Source organism: Eptesicus fuscus, chromosome 17 (assembly GCF_027574615.1).
Source record: "Eptesicus fuscus isolate TK198812 chromosome 17, DD_ASM_mEF_20220401, whole genome shotgun sequence".
In the NCBI taxonomy this organism is placed as follows: Eukaryota; Metazoa; Chordata; class Mammalia; order Chiroptera; family Vespertilionidae; genus Eptesicus; species Eptesicus fuscus.
The window spans coordinates 31,073,002-31,097,183 of record NC_072489.1 but is presented as its reverse complement, the minus strand read 5'-3'; the positions used below and the strand labels follow the sequence as shown (position 1 = coordinate 31,097,183).

Below are 24,182 nucleotides of genomic sequence, written 5' to 3'. Positions count from 1 at the left end.
CCACATACGTAATTTACCTGTTGGAAACTGCTAAAAGGCACTTCCCCCAAACCTGAATAGGATGATTGTCTGCTGCCAGACAGCTCAGGGCATTTTATTGCCTCCTGTTGGCCAAACACCTGAACAGCTGTAGGCTATTCCCCAAACTGATAATGCTTCTGTACCCTTTGATACTGTACCCTTTGAAGTGTATTATCTCCACCTTGCCTTAGGACAGTGGTTGGCAAACTGACCTAGACTCTCAATTCCAATAATTACAGGCTGTTGTTGTTCCTTGTGATTAAGCCCCTACTCATTAGTCAACAGAGTGGCAAACAGTGGCTCAAGAGCCACATGTGGCTCACAAGCCACAGTTTGCTGACCACTGCCTTAGGATAAATCATGTGAATAAAAGCACGGGTCCTTGGTCAAGGAAGAGTCGTCAGTTCCTTTTAGCTGAAGCTCCTCTGACCCCCAATGCCTTTCAAAAATATCTTTCGTCCTCAGACTCTTTAATCATCTACGCGCAGCCCCTTTCTCCAGAATGCTGAACCCTTTGTAAGGCTGGGAAAAGAACCCTGGCAACCTCTCTTAAAGATAACAGATTTTTACAAATTAATGTTAAGAAAATTTTGAATCTGAAACCAAGTCGTAATTCTATGAACTATTTGGAAGCACCTTGAATATTCTTGCTATTTCTACTATTGTTAATTTCCTCTTCACTAGTGTATATGCCAGATAAATGACTGATTCTATAAAGTAATGATTAAGAATGAAAGTATTATTTGAGATAAGCATGACCTTGCTATAGGGTTTATAGTTAGTTACTTAAAGATGTAAATAAAGAGAGTGAAAGAAATATGCTGTAGTGCTCATTAGATGGAATTAGCATGGATCTGACATATATACATAAATTTTTTGAAAAATAAATTATTATGTATGTTATAATGAAAAAAATCACATCTTATTTCTTGGCTATTTTCTCTGCAGGAATTGTATTTAGTTATATTTAAATACATTTTACATTCAGAAGGTAGGCTGCAAGAGAGATTGAGCCTTTTGAAGTTCATTTGAATAGTTTTCTAATTTAGTTTTTTAACATTGCTTTCATTAGCCTTTGCATGATTTTAATTGCTTATATCTAAAACATTCTTTTTGTATATGTGTTTGCTGAAAGGCTAATAACTGAATTAAGAAAGTAACTTCATGTAACTACTGACTTCAAAAACTGACATTACTATAATATGTACTTGATTTTAGCTAAATGCGTTAGTGCAGGAAATGACACTGACAGATTTACTACTATAGTGATGAGGGGATAATCAGAAGAATGATAATCTAAACATTAATTAAAGTTTAGCTTTGTGTCCATATTAATATATTCACCCAGTAGGAAAAATTTAATGAACTACGTTTCTCCATAAACAGTAGCCATCAAAATAGAACTATGAATGCAATATTGTTTCTTTTTATTGGTATTGGTAGCATTTTGTGCTAATTCTGTGAGACAAACTGATGCATTTAGAGGCCTTTTGCAAGGGAATAAATATGAGTTTTAGCTCAGACTAAACAGACACTATTTTAATTCATTTGTGTCCATTAAACTCCAAATCTCTCCACAAAGCAGATTAATACAGGAATTTAAGGACCAACAACACTGCTATTAAATTGGACAATAAAAAAATCCAAGCACAAGCTGTTGAGCCAGAGCCTACATCAAAGACGAGGAATTCCTCATGTACATTGTGTGACCTCATACAGGTTACTTACCCATTTTGAGCTATAAGGTTTCTTCTCAATAAATTAGTGATGACACATAAGTAAATTAAATGAGAAAATACATGGAAAGCATTAAATACATGGTGGCTTCACTCATTCAAATGTGACTCAGAGCTTACTGACTGACTCTCAAGGTAAGAGAAAATATTATTATTATTATTATTATCATTATTATTATCATCTTATCATTATCAGGAGAAAAAATAGCAATGCCATGTAATTTTAAAAAATATTTCCTAACACTGATTTACCAAAGACAGATGTTTTCATATAGGATATTATATAGGCAATATCAAATAATGTAGCAGAAAATATGTATATTTTTACTGCAAATAGAAGAATTTAAATAGTAACGAAATACTACTGGAAAAATATTATGAGTGCCTTTTAAATATCCACACTTTTGTTTAGATGGCAAGACTACAAATTTACAGAACTGAATTTAAAAAGTCAACAGTCTTTGAGGAAAACAGACATGAACTATATACTATTTGATGTAAAATTATTCCACTGACATTACAAGACTAAGAAGAATTATTTTACTGTAAAATGAAGAACTGTAGCTGAGAAAAAAATAATGTGTTTGAATAGACCATTAAATTCACCCTGTGTTTTTGACATGTTGTTAAAACAGAAGTATATTTTCTCTAAAGTTACTTTATTTAAATAGAACGATTGACAAATTTGGTAAAATATATAAATAAACAACAACCAAAAAAAAAATTTTTTTCCACCCAGCAGCAAGCCAACCAAAAAGATTGTGTATTGGTAATGCAACTTACTAACCCCTTGGAATGGTACATTGCCTGTAGGCAGTATTGATTGTCATACATATCTCTAAACACACACACACAGACAGACACACACACACACACACACACACACATCTGAAAGTAACGTTATGTTTTTCTTTTTTGAGACTATAACATTTATTAAGGTTAAATGAGGTCATAAGAGTGGGGCCCTGATCCAAAAGGATTAGTGTCCTTAAAAGAAGATAAACCAGATAGCTAGTACTCTTTGTCTCCCTCCCACTCTCTGTTCCTCTCAGTCTCTCTCTCTCCCCATTCCCCTGGGTGAGGACACAGTGAGAAGGCAGCCTTCAGCCATCTAGGAGGAGAGGAATCACCAGATATGAACCCTGATATTACCTAGCTAATGGACTTTTAATCTCCAGAACTGTGAAAAAAATAAATTTTTGCTGTTTAAACCACCTAGTCTATGATATTTGTTATGGCAGCCTGGGAAGATTAATGCAATGATACTACTAATTAATAACTGAAAAATTCCTGAGCTAAGTGCTTTCTGTGCCTTATTTCAATTATCCCCATAAAAATACCATGTTATTAATTATCCACTTTTTATTCATGCACATAATGGACTTTAGAGATTAAACAATGTGTCGAAGATTACACAGCTAGGAAGATTCAGACCCAAACATCTAGCAGCATATACTCTTAATTATTTTAGTTTATGGCCTTCATTCAATTTGGGTAATTTAAAACATCCAATGTAACCCATAAGCCTCTCAAAAGTTTGTGATTTACGAGGGGGTCCAGGACAGTTTGTGTCAACCAGCATAAAAGTTTTATTTACATTCAGGTACAAGGTGTTTAGGTATACTTCTGTGCCTAAAAATAGTACTAGAACAACTATCATTTCACTGGGGAATTTCTAAGGTTTTATAAATTTTATAAATGCCCTAGAGTATGAGAATATTGAATGACAGAATAGCACAGAAAGCAAGCCTACTTCTCAACTGCATCAGGAAATGGTTGAAAGACTATGTAGATTATCTGTTTTAAAATTTAAACTCCTCAAAAGAAGTGATTCTCCAAATCCCTTGTTGAAAACATCTTTGATTCATCCTTCATGAGAACTTGAGGCAAAGTAGAAAAATCATGGATTCAAAGTGAGAAATCCATTTGGTATATTTTGAATGATTTTGGATAAGAACAAAGGCTTGCTTTCTCATCTATAACCTGCTGAAAACAATAAGATTATTTTGGTGGCTAAATGTTATAATAAACAGGTATGTGCTTATCATCACCATAAAAATTAAAGCATTATAGTCGTTAACCACAAAAATTAAAAATTGTATTGGCATACATGCTATTTCAAAACATTTGCATAGTGAGAAAACTATATAAAAGTAATTTTTCTAAGTATATATTTAGATAAATATATAAAACTAGGGCTCAGTGCACGAATTTGTGCACCTTGAAAGGAACTGTGGGCCGCGAGGCTGTGGTGGACACAAGGGTAGGTCTTGGCCCATATTCTGCGCCCCTGCCTGGCCCCTCCTGTTGTGGTCCAGATCCCCTGTCTGCGGGCAGCCCCGCTCCCACCGCCACCGCTCCCACATGCTGATGGTGCCGGCCCCACTTGCACCCGCTGATGGCACAGAGCGATTGGGGCCAGTGCCACTAGCAGGTGTGAGCAGGGCCAGTGCCATCAGCGGGTGTGAGTGGAGGTTGCGGTTCCGATTGCCCCTCAGGAGCAGGGGGAGTTGGAGTAGCCCTCAGGGGCGATTGGAACTAGCAGCCACCGCTCGCATCCGCTGATGTCACCAAGTGATCAGGACCAGCGCCAGGCACCAGCAGCGGGTGCGAGAGGTGGCTCTGGCACCAGCTGCGGGTGCAAGCGGGGCCGGCGCTGCCAGTGGGTACGAGCAGCGGCTCTGGTGCTGGCAGCGGGTGCAAGTGGGGCCGTCACCAGCAGTGTGTGCAAGAGGCGGCTGCCGGCCCTGATCACCCCTCGGGAGCAGGGGGAGTTGGAAAAACCCTAAGGGGCAATCGGGGTGGCAGCCGCCACTCGCAGCTGCTGATGGCGTCGAGTGATCGAGGCTGGCGCCGGGTGCTGGCAGTGGGTACGATCAGGGCGAGCGCCCAGTGGGACCATGGTGCATGGGAGCAAAGAATTTTTAGTAACCACCAGAGGCTCGCCCAGATGACAGTGACCGGCGCCCAGCCTTGGTCTGGTACCCCCACTCACCTGCTCCACCATCCCACCGCGGCTGACGCCTGCCATGTTCCACACACACCCCCTAGTGGTCAGCACATGTCATAGCAACCGGTTGTTCTGCCATTCGGTCTATTTGCATATTAGGGTTTTATATATTTAGATAAGTATATACACTATAATAATTTCCTGATACAGAGCTCCTAAAACCCCTTATAAATAGGGGTGTTAGGAGAACACTCTAACAGTTACAGTAGTATGTGACCCCAGTTTCTAATACATAGCTTCTAGGACCTTTGTCATCTCCTGAGTGCTAGGAACATCTGGTATTTAGCTCCTAAATTCCGAGGAATTTCCTGGGTGATAGATATGTCTTTTGTTCGAATGACATGACTCTTTGTGGGCTTCAGGATGGGTGCTGGTCACCAGAAAGAACAGGCCATGATTAGAAGTTTGGAATCCTCAGATCTACACCCCAGTCTCTGAAGAGGGGCAATGACCCAGAAATGGAGTTAATAATCCATCATGCCTATGTGGTAAAGCCTTCATAAAAAACCCTACAATAGGAACTTTGAAGATCTTCCAGGTTGGTGAACACATCCACCTACCAGAAGGGTGATGTACCTGAACTCCATGGGACAGAAGCTCCTGAACTAGGACTCTCCAAGTCTAGCCCTCTGTTCTGCTTCATCTGGCTGGTTTTATCAGTATCCTTCATCATATTCTTTATTATATAACTAGAGGCTCAATGCACGAAGATTCATGCAAGAATGGGCCTTCCTTCCCCTGGCTACCAGCACCTCCTTCACACTGGCCGGAGCTACCTTTTCCCTCTGGTCTGGAGCCGCCTTTCCGCTGCAGCCCAGAGCTGCCTTTCTGCCTTCCCACGCTGCCCAGAGGCCCGGAGCAGCTAGGGTGGTGCAGGACGCCTACGTCGTCATCATGGCGACGATGCAAGCATCCCTCCCCGCTCCTGGCTGCTTGGTGCCTGCATATGCAAATTCACCCACCATCTTTGTTGGGTTAATTTGCGTACTCACTCCTGATTGGCTGGTAGGTGTCGCAAAGGTACAGTCAATTTGCATCTTACTCTTTTATTAGTGTAAACTGGTAAATGTAGGTGTTTCCCTAAATTCCATGAGCCATTCTAGCACTGACTGAATCTAAGAAGAGGGGTCATGGTGAGAGGGTTAACTTGAAATGCAGGCAGATAGGGCAGGGGCCCAGTGGAAAACAAAGGCAGGTGGAACACAGGCAGGGGCCGAAACGGCAGTTTGAACAGCCTAATCACAGAAACCAACCAAGCAGAAATAATAAAATGTTTCTGGACTCAAAGTGGGAGGCATGGGAAAACAAGGGAGGGCCTGCAGCAACAAGGTGTACGAAGGCATAGAAACAAAAAGTCCAGCATAGGACAGAGAAAGAGCATGTGGAAACAGGGGGAGTTCAGGTCCATGCTGGGCAAGAACAATAAGGGAGTCAACCAGGTGATGACACAGGTAGACATAGAACAGGCTTGTGGCAAACATATACATCTGGGCTACAAGGCTTTAATGGGCATCCCATTATTGGCCACCCCTCCCCATGAGGGGAGTCTGAATTTGCTTGTAATAAATTTTCCACACTTTTGCTTAAATCTTCTGGTCCGCGGAGCTCATTCTTTGGCTGGGGCAAAACACCTCGGCTCACTGTTCTGGTTATCAATGGGAACCAATGGTTTGCTTTTCTAACATGTCCAAATGTACAACCATTGGTTATGAAAAAAACTTAAAGAGAAACATGTGGAATCCTATATATAATAATTTAGAGGAATAGATGGAGCATTTTTAGTATGTATTTGCTTTAAGTATCACTCAAACATATCACAACTAGTAATAACAAAAATAATAATTATTACAGCTTTTTAATTAGATTTTGTGTTAATAAATTAAGTACTTTGCAGACTTCATTTTGCTTAAAATTCTCAAATACCCTAAGAAGTATAGTAATATTTACCCTGATATAATGTTGAAAATTCTAGAGCTTAGAGAGGTTAGTAAAGATCAAATATATATAGGGGACTCAGATATGTCTATAACCTAAGTCAGGAATCTTAATTTATTATGTTAAATTTTTAGGTATCTGCTATTCTATTTAGGTAATTTTAAATTTGAGCTGTGTCATTGGTAAATAATCTGAATTATAACATTTTTCTTAGTAAATATGTTTTACAAAATGTTCTTTACCTCTTGTCCTTGAATCTCACATATATCTTAGCATTTATGGAATATCATCTAATAGAAATCTTTTATTATTAATTAAATTGAACTGCTGAACTGACTAGAGTATCCAACTGCCTTATTCATTTTAATAAAGCATAAACACAGCAATCTCTATCAAGAAATCTTGATAGAAAACATATGCTGTAAATAAATACGTGAAAACAGACTTTGGAAATTAAAAGTGACAATATTTAAAATAATGATTTTTCTTTAAGTTATTTGTCTTCAATTATTTTCAAGATATTACATAGGGGACTAATTAGGTACAAGACATCAAAAGGGAGAAAAACAGGAACAAGATTGATTAACTGAACTTATAAAAGTTCCTGGGGACAAAAAATGAATTAATTTTGTAAGAAGAATTGACTTCTAGACTTGTGTTTTGAATAATGATTAAAAAGAATGGCAAACTAAATTTATGTTTCTTATTTCTGAAACATAAAATTCTCAGTTTATGTGTTTATGCTCACATCATAAATTAATCTGAAATGCATGCCTTATAAAAATATAAAAATTTAAAAATCAAGGAATATTTAAGAACACACTAAATAATAAATTGTCTATTGTGCAGGGAAAACCAAGAAATCCTTTAGGTAGTATAATTTCCCTGTTTCTTTCACATACAGTACAAGTCTTCTCTCTTTATTTGACATTAACTGTAGTTTCTGTATGGCCCAACTAAGTGTCATTGAACATACTTTCTTCAGTTGTATATTTTCTTGAACATCAGTAACATTTGATGTTTTCACTATCCTCTATATCTCTTGAAACTTCTCTTTTGGCTAACGGGCCATCATCACAATATTTTGCTCCTTTTTTTCCATGGCCATTTTGGTGGCTGTTTCTTTCCTCATTCATTACATGAAGGGCTTCTTCAAATTCAGTCTTTTGCTCTTTTTTCTTGTCTCTCAGAGTGACAGAGCCAGATGGCCCGGGAGGCCCATTAATTTTCCTTTTTTTGACAGGTAAACAAGTAAGTAGGTCATTGGATCTGGGTTAGCTCAATGCATCTAAACTGCCTCTCCCTGATACCAGCTGCTTAGCTTCAGCTCCTCTGCTTTTGGACAGGTTTCCTTGACCAGGAAGTTCCCATTGTTACAAGGTCAATGAATCTTATCTCATTTCAAAAGTCCCTTTAAATGTATAGAGTAGTACTATTTTAAGTCTGCTGCTTTTAGCTCCTTTTATGTTGTGTTCAGATGTGTACAATTTAGGTTCTTCTCTCTGTGGGTTATGGCAGGTAGAAATGCCTTTTTTTTTTTTTTTAATTTGATGCCTTTCTACCTGATTTCCCTAATTACCAGTAAATCTCATTTTACATTTATACCATGTGATGCTAGTGAGCCTTTGCATAATAATACCTTGGTCAGAGTCATCATTCTATATGATTGCTTCCTAAATCTAAATGCCCAACTTTGAATATCTTTAAATGTTCAGTTCCTCATTTCTAACTACATTCTAGATTTAATTTATGTTACCCAGGATCCAAAGTATAAATTCATCGTTGTTTTATTTCTTTCTCTTCAAGGTCAGTAATCAAGTCCTATCTACTTTTCTTTTTTGTATCCTACATTTTCCCATATTTATGTCTGTTATATAAATTATCTTGACGCTACATAATTGTAATTAAGAACACTAGCATTAAGAGTAATACTAATTATGAGGGGACTCCCAAAGCCTTTACCAATCCATGTAATATAATCAAAGATAATAAGTGATATCTGATTTGAGGATCAAAATAGCACATTCCCAGTATCTTCTGCTGTTTATGTGGGTTTTTTATTTTATTTTAGAACACAGTAGGTTCTGTTATTTGGCCGTATCTCTAGCACTTCATATGTTTGTCTCATAAAATGTTTTATAAATACAATGCAATTCACAATCACTGAGAGGAATTATAAAATTATACCTCTATTAATTAGTCCAAGTCAGAATTATGTAAATGTTGGCCAGTCAATCAGAAGATCTAAGGGGAAGAGCAATATGATTTTTAATGTAAATAATAAATGTCAAGAATGTAAAGTTCAGTAGAGTAATAGATAACATGATAGCATTTCTAATAGACAACTGATCAGAGCATGGCATTGTGCAGTGGGAAAATTAATTTTCCTTCTACCTTATAAATTCTTCTGGCTGGACTAATAATCAAATTAACCTGAGACAGGTTCACAGGAGAAAAACTACTAAATTTCTTATGTACGTACATATGTGGGTTTCATAAGAAAATGAGATCTGAGAACAGATTGGGCAATTAAGGCTTACATGCCATCCTGAGCTCAGGAGAAGGGGGTTTTGTGGATTGGGGCCTCAAGGACAGGAAGACATTTCACAGGGAGCTGGAAAAGGAAACACATGTTTGCTGGGCCATCCTTAGCAATGGGACACAGAGAGCACTGACCAACTGGGCCTTGCTAGGTCCCGCCCTATCACACCTAGTTCATCTTAAACTCTGGGTAGCTATGCTAGTAGCACCCTTCCTGGAGCAGGTACTTTATCTACATTTGTTTACTTAGTTAGGGGAGAAGGTCAACGATTTTTCCAGAATTGTTCTTTTCTTTAAAATGACCAGCTTAAAATAACATCCCAAAAGGCATATTTTTGGATGCCAAACTCTTCTTGCCCTCAGCATCAAACATAATTTACTAGGCTAATTCTCTACTGTGCAAGTAAAAGAGTGTTCACTATTTGCCCCTGAAATAGATCGTGTCCACCTCCGTCCAGACTGTCACCTATACTGTTCTCTCCTTCAGGATCTATTTCGAAGTTTATCTTTTCTGAAATCACCCACATAGTGCCTGTGTTCCTGTGATGGAAACCAGGCAGAACAAACTTGGATGGTACTGGATCCTTGCCTTTGAGAACTCACAAGCCAGGTGTATATGTTCTCCGTATTACAGGGACTATGGGTGATTTAGGAAAGTTTCAAAAATGAGGTGACTTTTAAACTGAGCCTTGTAAAATAGGAGCCTTGTTATCTGGCAAACAATGAAGGAAGGACATTTTAGAAGAAATATTTTCAAGCAAAAACAATCAAGGTGTAGCTATTCCTTGAGATTAAGGGGAAAATAACTCTATCAACATAGAAATTGAGAAAATACAAAGCAGGATCAAGAACGCCACTAAAGTTAAGAAAATGAAAATTTCTAACGGTTCTTCCTATCATTACTTCTGTGTGGTACTTTGCCCCATACTTCTTTCTTTTATTTAAATATAATGTTGAAATGTATTTTTGTCTAGTTAATGGTATTTTTATTTTCTTATCATAATCAAACAGGAAAGTTCAGCTGCTTGTTAAGGCTAGTCAAAATAGCATATGTCACTATGAAAAAAGAATGTTCACTTTCCATTTGTTATATGAGGTAAAAAGAAATAAAATCAACCTAAAAGCTAACTAAATCTTTAGCACAATATTAAAAAGACTAGAGCTGCCTTACTTTATATACTTGATTATATGGTAACAGATTGCAGAGGGCCAATAGTGCACTCATAAACAATTTGAAGAATTAATGTATTTAGAAAAAAAAATTCTGATAATTTTCCTCCACATTTTTAACAGCTATAATGAATTATATGCTATCTTATCAAGGTAGAGACTTTAGTTTTTCATTTCTGGAAATTCAGACTAAAACATGTAAGAAAAATTAAATTGCTAACTCTGTTAGTTAAACAGAAGTTTCTAAGAATGAAAAAAACTCTATCTCCTTGATTTAGGCCCCAGAGCTTAGTTTTAGATATAAGTTAAGGAGATCCATTTCATGGATTGCTTGACTTTGAAATATTTTAATTTTAATTGCACATGGAAGCAATAAAAATGTTTTCCTCATGAAACATGATTTTTCCATCATATTACAAATGCAGAAGTATATATTATAATCTATACTCTAATTAAGAATGGCTGATAGCACATCATTGTCATCAGTTCAAAAAAATCAATTTTGGGGGCAGTGGAGAAACATTGCCTCCATGTGTTTGGTTTTAGAAATGTATAAGTAAAATTCCATAGCCATTTTAATATTACATTTCCAAGCAAAGCTATTTTTCACAACTGAATTGTCTTCGTGGACAGATAAATATTTATTTTATTAAAAATGTAATTGTTTCAAAGTGTGTCTTTAAATAAGATGCCTATACTACCTGAGACAAAAAAAGAAGAGTCATAATGGATATTCTGGTATCTGTTTTCTTAAAATAGTCTCCAATTTTTAAATTAATAAAGTGTGAATAGTTTTTAAAATGGTGACCTTGTACAGGTATGGGCAAAAGTAGGTTTACAGTTGTGAGTATGCAAAATAGAGTGTATTCTTATTTATTAATTAGTGTATTATTTATTTGCATTATAATTGTAAACCTACTTTTTCCCACTGCTGTATTTATAGCAGAAATACAAGGTTTTGAAAATACCTGGGATTTTAGGACTGAAAAAAAATGACATGTGACATACTCCAATGTTGTTACCCAAATTCTATGAGGAATGCTTTTGTAAGTCAGTTAATCACGATTAAAGAGTCATCAGCATTATTTGTCACAGACCTTTTGTTTGGAATTAGAAAAGTCAAGAAAATGAGATGTATTGCAAGCTGTACCCTAAAGCAAAACCATAAAATGAAATCAATAGCATCTGAGTTGTTTTACCAGTTTAAGGTTACCTTAATTGTCCTTTTATTCCTGATTGAAAGGACACTTACAGAGTCAAAACACAAGGACATTATTTATAGAAAGCTATGAATGTTTTCTTCCACTTTTAAAGGTAATTATAACTTTAGCATAAAAGAAAAATTACACTTCAATTGTAGCAATCCATATATCAAATTGAGCTATAAAGATGCATATTATTCTACATAAAAATAGCATTCTATTCTAAACCCAGGAGAGATTGAATTAGACTGGAAAGAATCATTGATTGGCTGCCTCCTGCACGCCCCCTACTGGGGACTGAATCCACCGTCTGGGCATGTAACCTGACCATGAATTGCTTAGTGACCTCCTGGTTCATTGGTTGATGTTCAACCACTGAGCAACACCAGCCCAGCCTGGTAGCTGTTTTCTTTTTAACACTGAGGCTGCCATCATCTGGCATTGGTGATTGAGGAAGAAAGATTAGTACAGTAAGAAGGAAAGTTTCAACTTAAATAGTGAAATGGTTGAACATTTTTGGGTCAGACTTGTGTTTAAAACAGTGTCAATAAGACAAACACTTTTCAATGTTCTCCTGCATGCTCTCCTGCAGTGACTTGATTTTGAGAGTGCATTTCAATAAATTCTACTTGTCATGTCAGTAGAAATTCAGTAGTCCATCCCCAGCTTTTGCTTTTTGCATTCTCATCACTCCTCCAGGTGACCCTACTAAACAGGACCTACAAAAACTATCATCAACATGTGTCCCAAATCTGGACCTTGGGTAACTTTCACAGGCACTGTGCTTGCATAATTCTATGAGTACAGGCTTATCTTAACAGAGCTGTAATTGCCCTTCTGCTCCAGCCATCATAATAGCTTTTCAGCTCTATAGTTTACCGTCTGGATTACCTAAGAGGTCTCAGATATGAATCCACTAATTGCACATGGAAGCAATAAAAATGTTTTCCTCAGGAAAGATGATTTTCCCATCGTATTACATATGCATGCATATATTATAATCTATACTGTAATTAAGAATGGCTGATAGCACATCATTGTCACCAGTTTAAAAAAATCAATTTTGGGGCCAATGGAAGAACATTGTCTCCATGTGTTTGGTTTTAGAAATCCTATATAACAAAGAGGTAATATGCAAATTGACCCTCACACTGTCACACAAGATGGCCACCCCCATGTAGTCAAAGATGGCTGCCCCCATGTGGTCAAAGATGGCTGCCACAAGATGGCTGGCAGGAGAGTGCAGTTGTGGGTGATCAGGCCAGCAGGCGAGGGCAGTTGGGGGCTACCAGGCCGGCAGGGGAGGGCAGTTGGGGGTTACCAGGTCGGCAGGGGGGGGCAGTTGTGGGCGATCAGGCCAGCAGGGGAGGGCAGTTGGGGGTTACGAGGCCAGCAGGGGAGGGCAGTTGGGGGAAATCAGGCTGGCAGGGCAGCAGTTAGGTGTCAATCAGGCTGGCAGGGGAGTTGTTAGGGGTGATCAGGCTGGCAGGCAGGCGAGCAATTGGGAGTCAGCAGTCCCAGATTGTGAGAGGGATGTCCGACTGCTGGTTTAGGCCCGATCCCAGACATCCCCTGAGGGTTCCCAGATTCAATAGTGTGCTGGCTGGGCTGAGGGATCCCCTCCCCCCACAGTGCACAAATTTTGTGTACCGGGCCTCTACTGTATAAATAAAATTCCATAACCATTTTAATATTACGTTTGGAAAAGAGGTTGGAAAAGACTGTGTGCCCCCCTAACACACAGTAATACATAGTGGTCTTACTCTAGTTGACAACATTAAACTTGAGATGGAAGAATACCACAATCCCCCATTTCCGGGAATGAGCATATTGTGAAAGAGAATGCAAATACATCTTTATGATTTTTCCCCCACAGGAATATTTCACACAAAATAATTTCTAAAGCTGTTTGCTTGACCCTTTTTATTCTCTTTGGGAGTAAGAGTGTTTAGCGCAGTTAATTGTTGTGCTCTTTGTTCTTATGTTAAATATCCTTGATAATCTGTTATCTATTTCTTGCACATTTCTTGGTAATTTTAGGTCTATTGTTTCTTGGTACTTTTGTTTAAAGTTCCAGTTTAATATTTATTTTTTTGTCAATTCTAATATATGCTTTCTGTCCTTGGAACTGTCCTTTCAAACCTTTTCTACTCATTCTTATGAATAGAGATCAAAGGGCAACCCATTTGAAAATTCTTCTCTGATCACTCATATGTTGGTTGTTTCCTCTTCTGTACTAAGCTGAATTGTGTACTGCCACCAGCCATTTCTGTAGGTTTTAAACCAATAGTCAGTGATGTGTTCAGCCTAGAGATTGTTGAATAGAAAACAACTTAAGAGATATATTATATTTGCGATTTATTGGGATATATTTTATCTTTACTACTTTTATTTTAGCACTAATCTAATGAAGTAGTAGACCAAAATTACTTAAACTTTCTCTATATAATTTTTAAAAATAAATTCTTGGAAAAATGTGCTCTTTAAAAATATTTTCTGTTACCTTGGGTTATTTTATTCATAATTCATTCGGTTGATCATATATTTATTATGTTGCCACTACTTCTAAAATTGACTAGCTCAGTTTAAAAGATAAAAGCCAGTAGTTAAGAAAGGGAAAAAGGTATCTAGAAGATCTGAATAAAAAGATCTACAGCACTGGAGGGAAAATTATTAACTTAGTAACAGCTAACATAATGTGAAAGTTAGAGACTACAAAACTCCCATATTCATCAACTGTGAAACAATTCCACTGGTTCAACAAATATTTCAAATACCCTTGGGTTCAAAAATGTATTTAAATATTTGAGGAAATTGATTAAGGTGACAATGTAATGTCTGAATCTTGTGGAATCCTCTCTCATAAGATACAGGCAGATTTGGATAGCCAGATATTGGGAGGCATTACACCTCGGGCAGCTTGTGCTTCTATACATTTTGCTGAGTGTGCAAAGGTTGCAATGCCCTGACCATTTTTTTACTTGGGATGTAGGACTGTTTATGCAGCTGGCAATTTTGAAAAGTGAGATAAAGTTTGTAGAGATGCCTCATGTAGTCCAGCATTTAGCCTACCTCTCCTCTTTTTTTTTTTAAATACATTTTTATTTATTTCAGAGAAGAGGGAGAGGGAGAGAAACATCAATGAGGAGAGAATCATTGATCAGCTGCCTCCTGCATATTCCCTATTGGGGATTGAGCCCACAACCCAGGCATGTGCCCTTGACCAGAAAGAATAGAACTCAGGACCCCTTAATCTGCAGGCCAATGCTCTATCCACTGAGCCAAACTAGCTAGGGCAGTTTGAGAAAGACTTGTGATTGCTTTCTATAAAGTGGCAGAGTCTCTAAGTTCAGAGTTCCTGGGTGCATGCCGATCATGTGCAGCTGTTATCTGGCCCTATACTTTGCCTGTGAAATTTAGGGAGTTGTGCCATTATGCTCATTGCTGTGCTGATATTCCTGATAATACTTTCATAAGTAATAAGGTTTTTCTTTTCAGGCCCAGTAATTGTTTGTGTTTTATCAACATTCATGGACCTTTAGTGATCTAATCAGGACTCCAGATCTAATTGCCAATTTAAAAAAATATATATTTTATTGATTTTTTTACAGAGAGGAAGGGAGAGGAATAGAGGATTAGAAACATCAGATGAGAGAGAAACATCTATCAGCTGCCTCCTGCACACCCCCTACTGGGGATGTGCCCACAACCAAGGTACATGCTCTTGACTGGAATCGAACTTGGGACCCTTTCAGTCCACAGGCCAATGCTCTATCCACTGAGCCAAACCGGTTAGGGCCTAATTGCCAATTTTTAGGAAATAAAGGAGACAGAAAAATATGAAATGGTCCACTGAAAACAATCATCAGAAGTGACTTCAGAAATCTGGTTTCTTTGAAAAAATAAATATTAAGGTGAATAAAAAGGTGTAATAGTGATGAAGCCTATAAATTAAAAGAAATTCTAAAGACATATCAACCAATTACAATATATGAATCTTATTTAGATTCTGATGTGAATAAATTTTTAATGTGAATATTAACTGGATATTTGTTGATATCCAGTGATAATTTTTTTTAAATTGGGGAAGGAGTAAAAATGGTATTGTGATAAATTTTAAGAGTATTTATCTGTAAGAGGTACATATTGAAATATTTACAGATGAAATATTATGTTTCTGCTCTGCTTCAAAATAGTAGAGTGAGGAAGCAACTGGAAGTAGAGATGAAAGAGTGCCCAGGCCTTGATAATATTGAATCTGGGAAGCTGACACAGTGAGGTGCATTATAATAGTTTCTATAATTTTATTTATGTTTGAAATGTTCCATACTAAAAGATTAAAATGTTTTAAATACTGCTGCTATCAAATTTGTGAAATAAATTCCAAAATTTTCCTATTTTAATTATTAATTTGCATTTAAGTAGTAAATCTAGTTACAGCATAGTTATAAAACTTACTTTAAAAATAGCTTCATTAGTAACTTTTTGGTAAAGAAATCACAAGAAAATATTTATTTAATGAATTAAATTCATTCTGTTTACTATCGTATCCCCATGATATGTGGAAGAGCTAAAGAGCACAGGGCAGCTAATTCTGAAGAAGGGATGAACTTTTAGACAATTAATTAATTAACCTTAATTTACATAATGAACTTATTTGCATAGCTAATGGCTAGGAATTTATTATAAGTCATCAACAGTCCTTAATAAGTGAAATGTGTTAAAAATACATGAGTTTGTACTTCACACTCAAGAGGCAAAGGTTAGTCTTGAAATGTTAATAACAATAGCCAAGAACCGGGCATTAAACAAACTAACATTTAGCTTTTAGGCTTTATGCATTTCCAAGAATATAATTTATGAACTGGCTATTCGGTCTTACCTCTACATGAATAATAGGGCACATATAAGCATTCATGTGTGCATTAGGTAAATTATTATTAGCCTTAGATTTACATTCAAATTACAGTAATGAGGGTAGTTGTATTATATTCACATAAAAGAACTAAATATATTTCTATTCCTAGAAATCAGAGATATTTCTTGAAAAATATTTCTTTAAAATGATGTGGTTATACCTGTGCAGCCCTCGACACTAGATCAGTAAGTGAAATTTGAAGTAAATGCAAAGGAGTGCTTTATTATTTATGGTCATGAAGAGCTGAACTGAGACAGAAAATTCTATAATGCATCTTCAGCCTTTTACTCCCATCTTGTTCTCCTTTTTCTTATAAGGCCTGGGCTCTCTCCCTCTGACATCCATATGTGTGCTCTAGCTCTCATGCTCTCTTCTTTTTTCCTCTTTCCCCTTCTCAAAATGTTGATTGATGGAGTGATAGGATGTCTAGGAATGGCCCCAGAGTAAAAGATAAGTGTTTCAGATCCTGTTTCACTCTTCACACACTATCTGAGACTCTATTTTAATGGATACATTAAATTTGGTTTTCTTGGGTTTCCTAGATTCTAAAAATTTTGGTGTGACTATAGAAAAAGAAAAAAGAAAAGGAAGATGGATTACTTAAATGCAAAGGAGTATTATGGCTGTGAATGGAAAAGAATAGAATTTATCCATTGCTAGTAACAGCTCTCAGAATCTGTGCTGGCCCCCTTCACAAACTGGCTTTTACTTGTTCATCTGTGTGCATGAACTATATGACACTGGAATGTTGAAGAAAGATTTTGGAATCAAAAGTTGTGAGCCTAAAACGTCAACTTTTCATTTACTGATAAGTGTTATGTTTGAAAATCACTTAAACTTTCCTTATCATGTCCTTGTAGCGAAACTAATGTTTCTCATCTCCTAGAAATGGGTGTGAATTACTTATAATGCAGCATATAAATTATGATAAATATTAGTCATTAATTTTAATATGTGTTTTCCTCTATTATAAGAAAATATATAAGTACCAGAAGCCACACAATTCACAGAATATCAAGTGGTTATGCACTCATTAAAAATATACTACATTCCAGAGGGCTAGCCAGAACCTCACAGTGGGATGAAATAATGTTTATCATCTAACATACACAGATAATGATGGTATTCTATAATATTGTACACAAATTTTAGAAATAGTATGTTATTGCCTTGACAATTTAGGAGTATAAAATCACTTCAGCATTGTCATATTTTAGAAATTAAAATAAATGGACAAACATCCCTGAATATTAAGGTCTTCCTTTATTTTTCACTGAGAACTTTTAGATGTGGAATTCATTAGAAAATGAGCTGAGTTCAGTCAAGATGGCGGTGCAAATAAACTTGTTACTCAAAACCTCCCACAACCCCATCAAAATTACAACTGAATTACAGAACAACCATCATTCAGAACTGCCTGAAAGCTAGCTGAACAGAAGTCCTATTATTAAGGATATAAAGAAGAAGCCACATTGAGACTGGTAGGAGAAAGAGAGACATGAAAAGGGCTGTGGTGGTTAAAAATCAGGAGGGATATCTCAGCAGCAGAGGTCTCTCCTAAGGAGTAAGGGGTTCCTGGCCCTACATCAGAACCCCCAGCCCAGGGCTCCAGTGCTGGGAAGAGAAGTCCCTAAACCTTCTGGTTGTGAAAACCAGCAGAGATTGTGGCTGAGTGAGATTGAAGAATACTGGAGTCACAGGTGTTCCTTTAGAAGGAGCCACATATGTACTTGCTCGGACTCACTTGCTCTAAGTTCCAGCACTGGGGCAACAGCTGGAAAAGCACCAGGGACATGTAGGGAGAAACTGAATTCTTTGGCTGGCATCAGGGCAAGACTGAAGGGACATCTTTCTCCCAAACAGAAATGCTGGCAGAGGGCATTGTTCCCTTGCTGAGCCATATCCTCACTAAACAGGTAGACGGACATCAAATCTGAGTTTCCATCACTCTAGCTAACACTGTTCACCCAGCTCTGGTGATTCCCTGAGACCCCACCCCATATAAGTTGCAGGTTCACCCAAGCTATTTCCAGTGGCTTTTCCAAACAAATGGCCTCTCTTGGTTCATGCTTTGGATTTTCCTAAAATCTCTATCAACAAACAAAAAGACAAACAAGCAAAAACCAGCATCTGGCCTCTGTGTACCACATATGTCTTGTTAAGTGGCCTCAGGTCTGGCACTAGTGGCAGCTAGTCTTGGTCCACAGCTTGATCTCTCCTGGGTACCTTCAAGCCCAGCACAAATAGCAGCCATTTTCATACTGATCTGTAGCTCATGCTGGGTGGCCCTGGCTCAACACAAGTGGTGGCTGACTGTGCACCTCCCGGGAGGCCCCAGAGCCAATGCATCTGGTGTACAGCTTCAGACCATGCCAGATTACAACCTAACCACCTCCACAAGCCACACCTAAAGGGGCAGATTTGGTGGTCACCAAAGCCCCATTGAAGCAAGTCCTGCTCCATGGGGTCAGACTCTGCATAGCAGGCCCTTTGCTGCAGCCACAGCTAGTCCCTGCCGCAAATCAGCCTGGGGGTTCAATAGCTCCAAGGAACATGCAAACCGCAATCAAGGCTCAACTACAACAGGACAGTGCACACAGGGGGTACACCTAAAGTACCCAGTTCAGTGACTGGGGAGGCTGCATTACTGAGCCCTACAGGACACCTACTACTTAAGACCACTCTACCAAGTCCAGGGGATGTAGCAGATCTACCTAATATATAGAAACAAATACAAGGAAGCAGTGAAATGAGTAGACAAAGAAACATCTATATATATATAAAGAGGTAATATGCTAATTGGTCCTAACGGTGTCCCAGTCACGACCGGTTAACAGGCTGTGTGTGCACAGGAGCTGGTGGGCGGGGACTTCCGCCCCCAGTGGAGGTACGCGCAGGCCTGCCCAGCACTAATGTCACACTGCCTTGGAGGTGGAGGCCACTCCTGACGGAGGCACACGCAGGCAGGAGCTGGTGGGCGGGAACACAGACAGGGGGGCCTGCCCGAGTTGCCATGGCGCAGCTTGAGCAGGCCTGGAGCAGACACAGACTTTTTTTTTGTGGTGAAGGGACTGGAGTCCGTGTTAATGAAAACAACTTGGCAGCTGTGGCAGCTGGCAATGACAGCAGCAACGGAGTGATAGGGGTGGTACCTTCCCTGATCAGCCCAGTCACCTCCCACAGAAGGAGGCCAGACTGCGGCTTAGGCCCATTCCCCAGCCTAAGCCGTCAGTAGGACATCCCCTGAGGGATCCTGGACTGTGAGAAGGGGCAGGCTGGGCTGAGGGACCCCCCCCCCCCCACAGTGCACAAATTTCATGCATTGGGCCTTTAGTGTTCCAAATAAAAGAACAGGAGAAATCTCCAGAATAGGAATTAAATAAAACGGAGGCAAGCAAACCACCAGATACAGAGTTAAAAACAATGGATATAAGAAAGCTTAAGAAACTTTGTGAGAACTTCAACAGCTTAAAAAAGGGACATGAAAATGTAGACTAAATTACAGGTATTTAACAGTAGAGCAGATAAAGCAGAGAACCAAATTAGTGATTTGGAATATAAGGAAGCAGAAAACAATCAAAACAGCAAAAAGAAAAAATAATCCAAAAAATGAGAATAGCATAAGGAACCTCTTAGACAACTTCAAACATACCAACATGTATAACATTGGAATGCCAGAATGAGGAGAGAGAGAGAGAGAGAGAGAGAGAGAGAGAGAGAGAGAGAGAGAAAGAAAGAGCAAGAAACTGAAAACTTATCTGAAAAAAAAAAAATGACAGAAAACTTTCCTAACTTGGTGAAAGAAATAGACATATAAGACCAGGAAGCACAGAGAGTACCATACAAGATACATCCAAAGAGGCCCACACCAAGACACATAATTAAAATGTCAAAGGTTAAAGACAAAGAGAGAATCTTAAAAGCAACAGGAGAAAAGCAGTTAGTTACCTATAAAGAGCTCCCATAAGACTGTCAGCTGATTTCTCCAAAGAAACTATGTAGGCCAGAAGGGATTGGCATAAAATAGTCAAAGTGATGAAAAGCAAGTACCTACAACCAAGATTACTCTCCCCAGAAAAAACTGTCATTTACAATTGAGGGACAGATAAAGAGCTTCCCAGACAAGAAAAGCTAAAGGAGTTCATCACTATCAAACCAGTATTACAAGAAATGTTAAAGGGTCTTCTCTAAGAAGAAAAAGGGAAAAAAAAAAAACAACTAAAAAGTATAAATAATAAAATGTCAATAAACTCATATTTTATCAAAACTACTTAAAATGTAAATATATTAAATTCTCCAATTAAAAGACATATTATGATATCTTAATGGATAACAAAATAAGATCCTTATAGAGATACACTTCAGATTGAAAGACACACAGTCTGAATATAAAGGGATGGAAAAAGATATTTCGTGAAAATGTAAACAAAAAGCTGTGTAGCAATAATTATTCCAGACACAATAAATTTTAACAAGGCTATAACCAGAGACAAAGGAGGATCACCAAGCAACTCCACTTCTGGGTATTTATTTAAAGAAACCCAAAACACAGAATCAAAAAGACATATACATCCAAATGTTTATTGCAGCATTATTTACAATAGCCAAGATATGGAAGGGACCTTAGTGTCCACACTACAAGAATGGATAAGGAAGTAGTGCAAACACACAATGGATTATGATTCAGCCCTAAAAAATACTGAAATAGTGCTATGTGCAACAATGGACCTAGAGGGTATTGTGCTGAGTGTAATAAGTCAGAGAAAGAAAAACGTCAGATTATTTCAATAATATGTGGAATCTAAAAACAAAATAATCAAACGAGAGAACAGAAGTGGACTCATAGATACAAAGAACATTCTTATGGCTGCCAGGTGAAAGAGGGGTTGGGGGGATGGGTGAAAAAGGAGAAGGAATTTAGAAGTACAAATTGGTAGTTAAAGAGTACTTACAAGAATGTACAGTACAGTATAGGGAACATAATAATATTGTAATAACTACTAGTACATATGGTATCAGATGAGCACTTGATTTATCACGGTGATCACTTCATAAGCTATATAAATGCAGAATCACAGGGTTATACACCTGAAACTAATATAATATTGTATGTCAATTGTAATATATACATTTATAAATTAAAGTAAGATGAGCAGAAACACCATACATTTATTTTAAAATCTTTAAATAATATAACTTACTTTTTGAAGGAACTCGGAGATTGGCGAGGACCACTTCCAGAGAATCAGCTTGGACGCGAAGTACATAGCTTGTCCTTGTTTCATAGTCCAGAAGGTCATTCACATAGATAACACCCGTGATGTTATTAATTCCAAACTTACCTAGAATTAAAATGTAAATTATTTGGTCATTTTCTTCAAACTTCAAGTAAAAACAATTCTTAAAAGGCATTGTGAGTTCAAAACACAATTTTAGTAGTAGTGCATACAGGGATAAGAAGCTGGCTTTTGGAAACTATATTTCAGCTCTTTGGAAACTTATGTTCCAGAAATTATAAACATCAGTATTACCCTAATCACAGGCCTTGAAATTCTATTTTTTTCTGAGATTCTTCTTGAAATCAATGTTTCTGTGATCAGTTGCATTTAGGAGCAATATATACTATACCCCTCACTCTAGATTCAAATGGTCTTCTACCATACTAAAGACTTTTAGAAATTCTGTTTTAAAGAAACCCATTTACTTTTGTTTAACCAACTATTTTATTATCTTATTAAATTATTATACTTTTTATGATTTAATGAATCTTATTATCCTGTAGATTTAGTGTCCTGCTAAGAACACCTTAGGGAAAGACATGGTGATTATTTAGAAAATATGGTTTATTATTTTAAATAGCTTCAAATACTTTGCTCTGATGTTCATTTGTTCAATGAATTTTCCCATTTAATATATATTTGAAGGAAGAGCAGGGCACTTTGGTAAATTGTAAACTATCTCACCTCTTGTACTCATGTTATATTTTTCTCTTCAGTTTTCTTCATAGTATTTATTACTGCCTAAATACTATATACTTAACAGTTTAATAATTTGTACGAGGGCAAGGATCTATCTTTTTTATTCACTGCTCTATCCCTCATGGCTGGAAGATCACTTAGTATCTAATAGGTGCTCAATAAATACTTTTTAAATAAATCAATAAATATATGTTGAATAAATTAAAAATCAATGAATTGTAACAATAGTCATTGTGGGGTAAGAAGGGTAATAGGTAGAATCCCTCTGCTTTTTTCAAGGAAGAGAGCTGACAGAATCACAGAAAGAAGTATCAGAACAGATTGAGAAATCACAGGTTCAGTCAGATGCTGGAAGTTCAAGGGAAAAGGAAGTTTAGTGAGGTTTAGAGGGGAGGAATAGCAGTAGAAACAAAGAAGAAACAATAAGAAAAGTATGATGTTGAGCACTGCTTTAGGGACAGCGATTTCTTGTAATGGTTGGTTGTTGTAACACTTAAAAAAGGCCTTTACAATTTTTGTGCATGCTGCTTAACAGTCTTAACATTAATTAATTAATTTCATATTTATTCTTCATGCATTTATTAAATATATATTAACCATTTTGGCTACCTATAATATGCCAGGCATACAGTTCATCAAAAGGGAAAAGCAGAGGACAACTAACTTGTGGATAACAGTGACACAAAGAATGGGTCATAAAGACTGCGCTATGGACTTATTCCTGGAGGCTCACAAACTATTCTCTTCTGAGTGAAACGTGATGGGTACACAAAAACCTGTTATTTGTTTACTTACAGTTGTCAATTGTATGTCTAATTTAACTGTCTGAGGAACAATATTACACAATATACATGGCTTTTGTCATGCCTGTGCCTCTTTGGGCATTCACAATCATTGATGGTTCTAAAATTTCTTCAGGATTAGCTACTATATGACACGGAGTACAGGTGGTAGATGGTACGAAGTAGTGGGAAGAGACACCTGGAAGGCAATAACTATAACTTAAAGCTGAAAGTATCCTACATTAAATTTGAAGAAATGTCATTAAAGTATCCTTAAATGAGAAGCAGGAGAAGACTGCCAGAATTAGATATTTGGTATTTCCTGGTGGGGTGGGGGGGATCACTTTCATTAATGTAACTGGATTTTTAATCAGATTCAGCACATAATTACCAATTATATTTAAGCCGGAAATGTTTTTTTTAAATATAGAGTAAACAATAATTCAATCTGAAATTAATTCCAAATCTAAGTTGATTAGTTTATGGTAAAAACTCAGACTAAACATCTACTCACCCTCTTCATTCCCTGAAACAATGGAGTACACAATACTCTGATTGACGGCCGCAGCAGAAATTACACCCACCGCAGTCCCCCGGGCAGCAAGTTCACTTACTGGAGGAGGCCTGCAGGTTTAGAGAAAATAATTAATTTTTTATTGCCCATTTTGCCAGGATGGAGTTTTGAATTTAATAATAGAATGTTAGTTTGTGTGTGTGTGTGACTTTATGTGAATAATAATATTTTCTGAAGTTTTTCAGAAAGTACATTGACTCCAACCCTAAAAATTGTTCAAAATGATGCAAATGCTCTTTTAATAATGTCGTCACTTCCATTGTTTTTAAGATGGAACATACTACTTTATTATTTGCCAAATATCATTAAAAATTC

General features: G+C 37.3%; 1 protein-coding gene across 15 annotated transcripts in view; it reads right to left on the bottom strand.

The window, feature by feature from the left end:
• The window catches only part of PCDH15 (protocadherin related 15), a 590,647-nt gene that overhangs the window by 94,166 nt on the left and 472,299 nt on the right, over positions 1 to 24,182 (bottom strand). For all 15 annotated transcript variants that reach the window (XM_054728735.1, XM_054728734.1, XM_054728732.1 and 12 more), the window contains 2 exons: positions 23,808 to 23,917; positions 21,735 to 21,875 (listed from right to left, as the gene is read on the bottom strand). In XM_054728735.1, the coding sequence (XP_054584710.1) occupies positions 21,735 to 21,875; positions 23,808 to 23,917 (251 nt within the window). The remainder of the gene's footprint in view (positions 1 to 21,734; positions 21,876 to 23,807; positions 23,918 to 24,182) is intronic.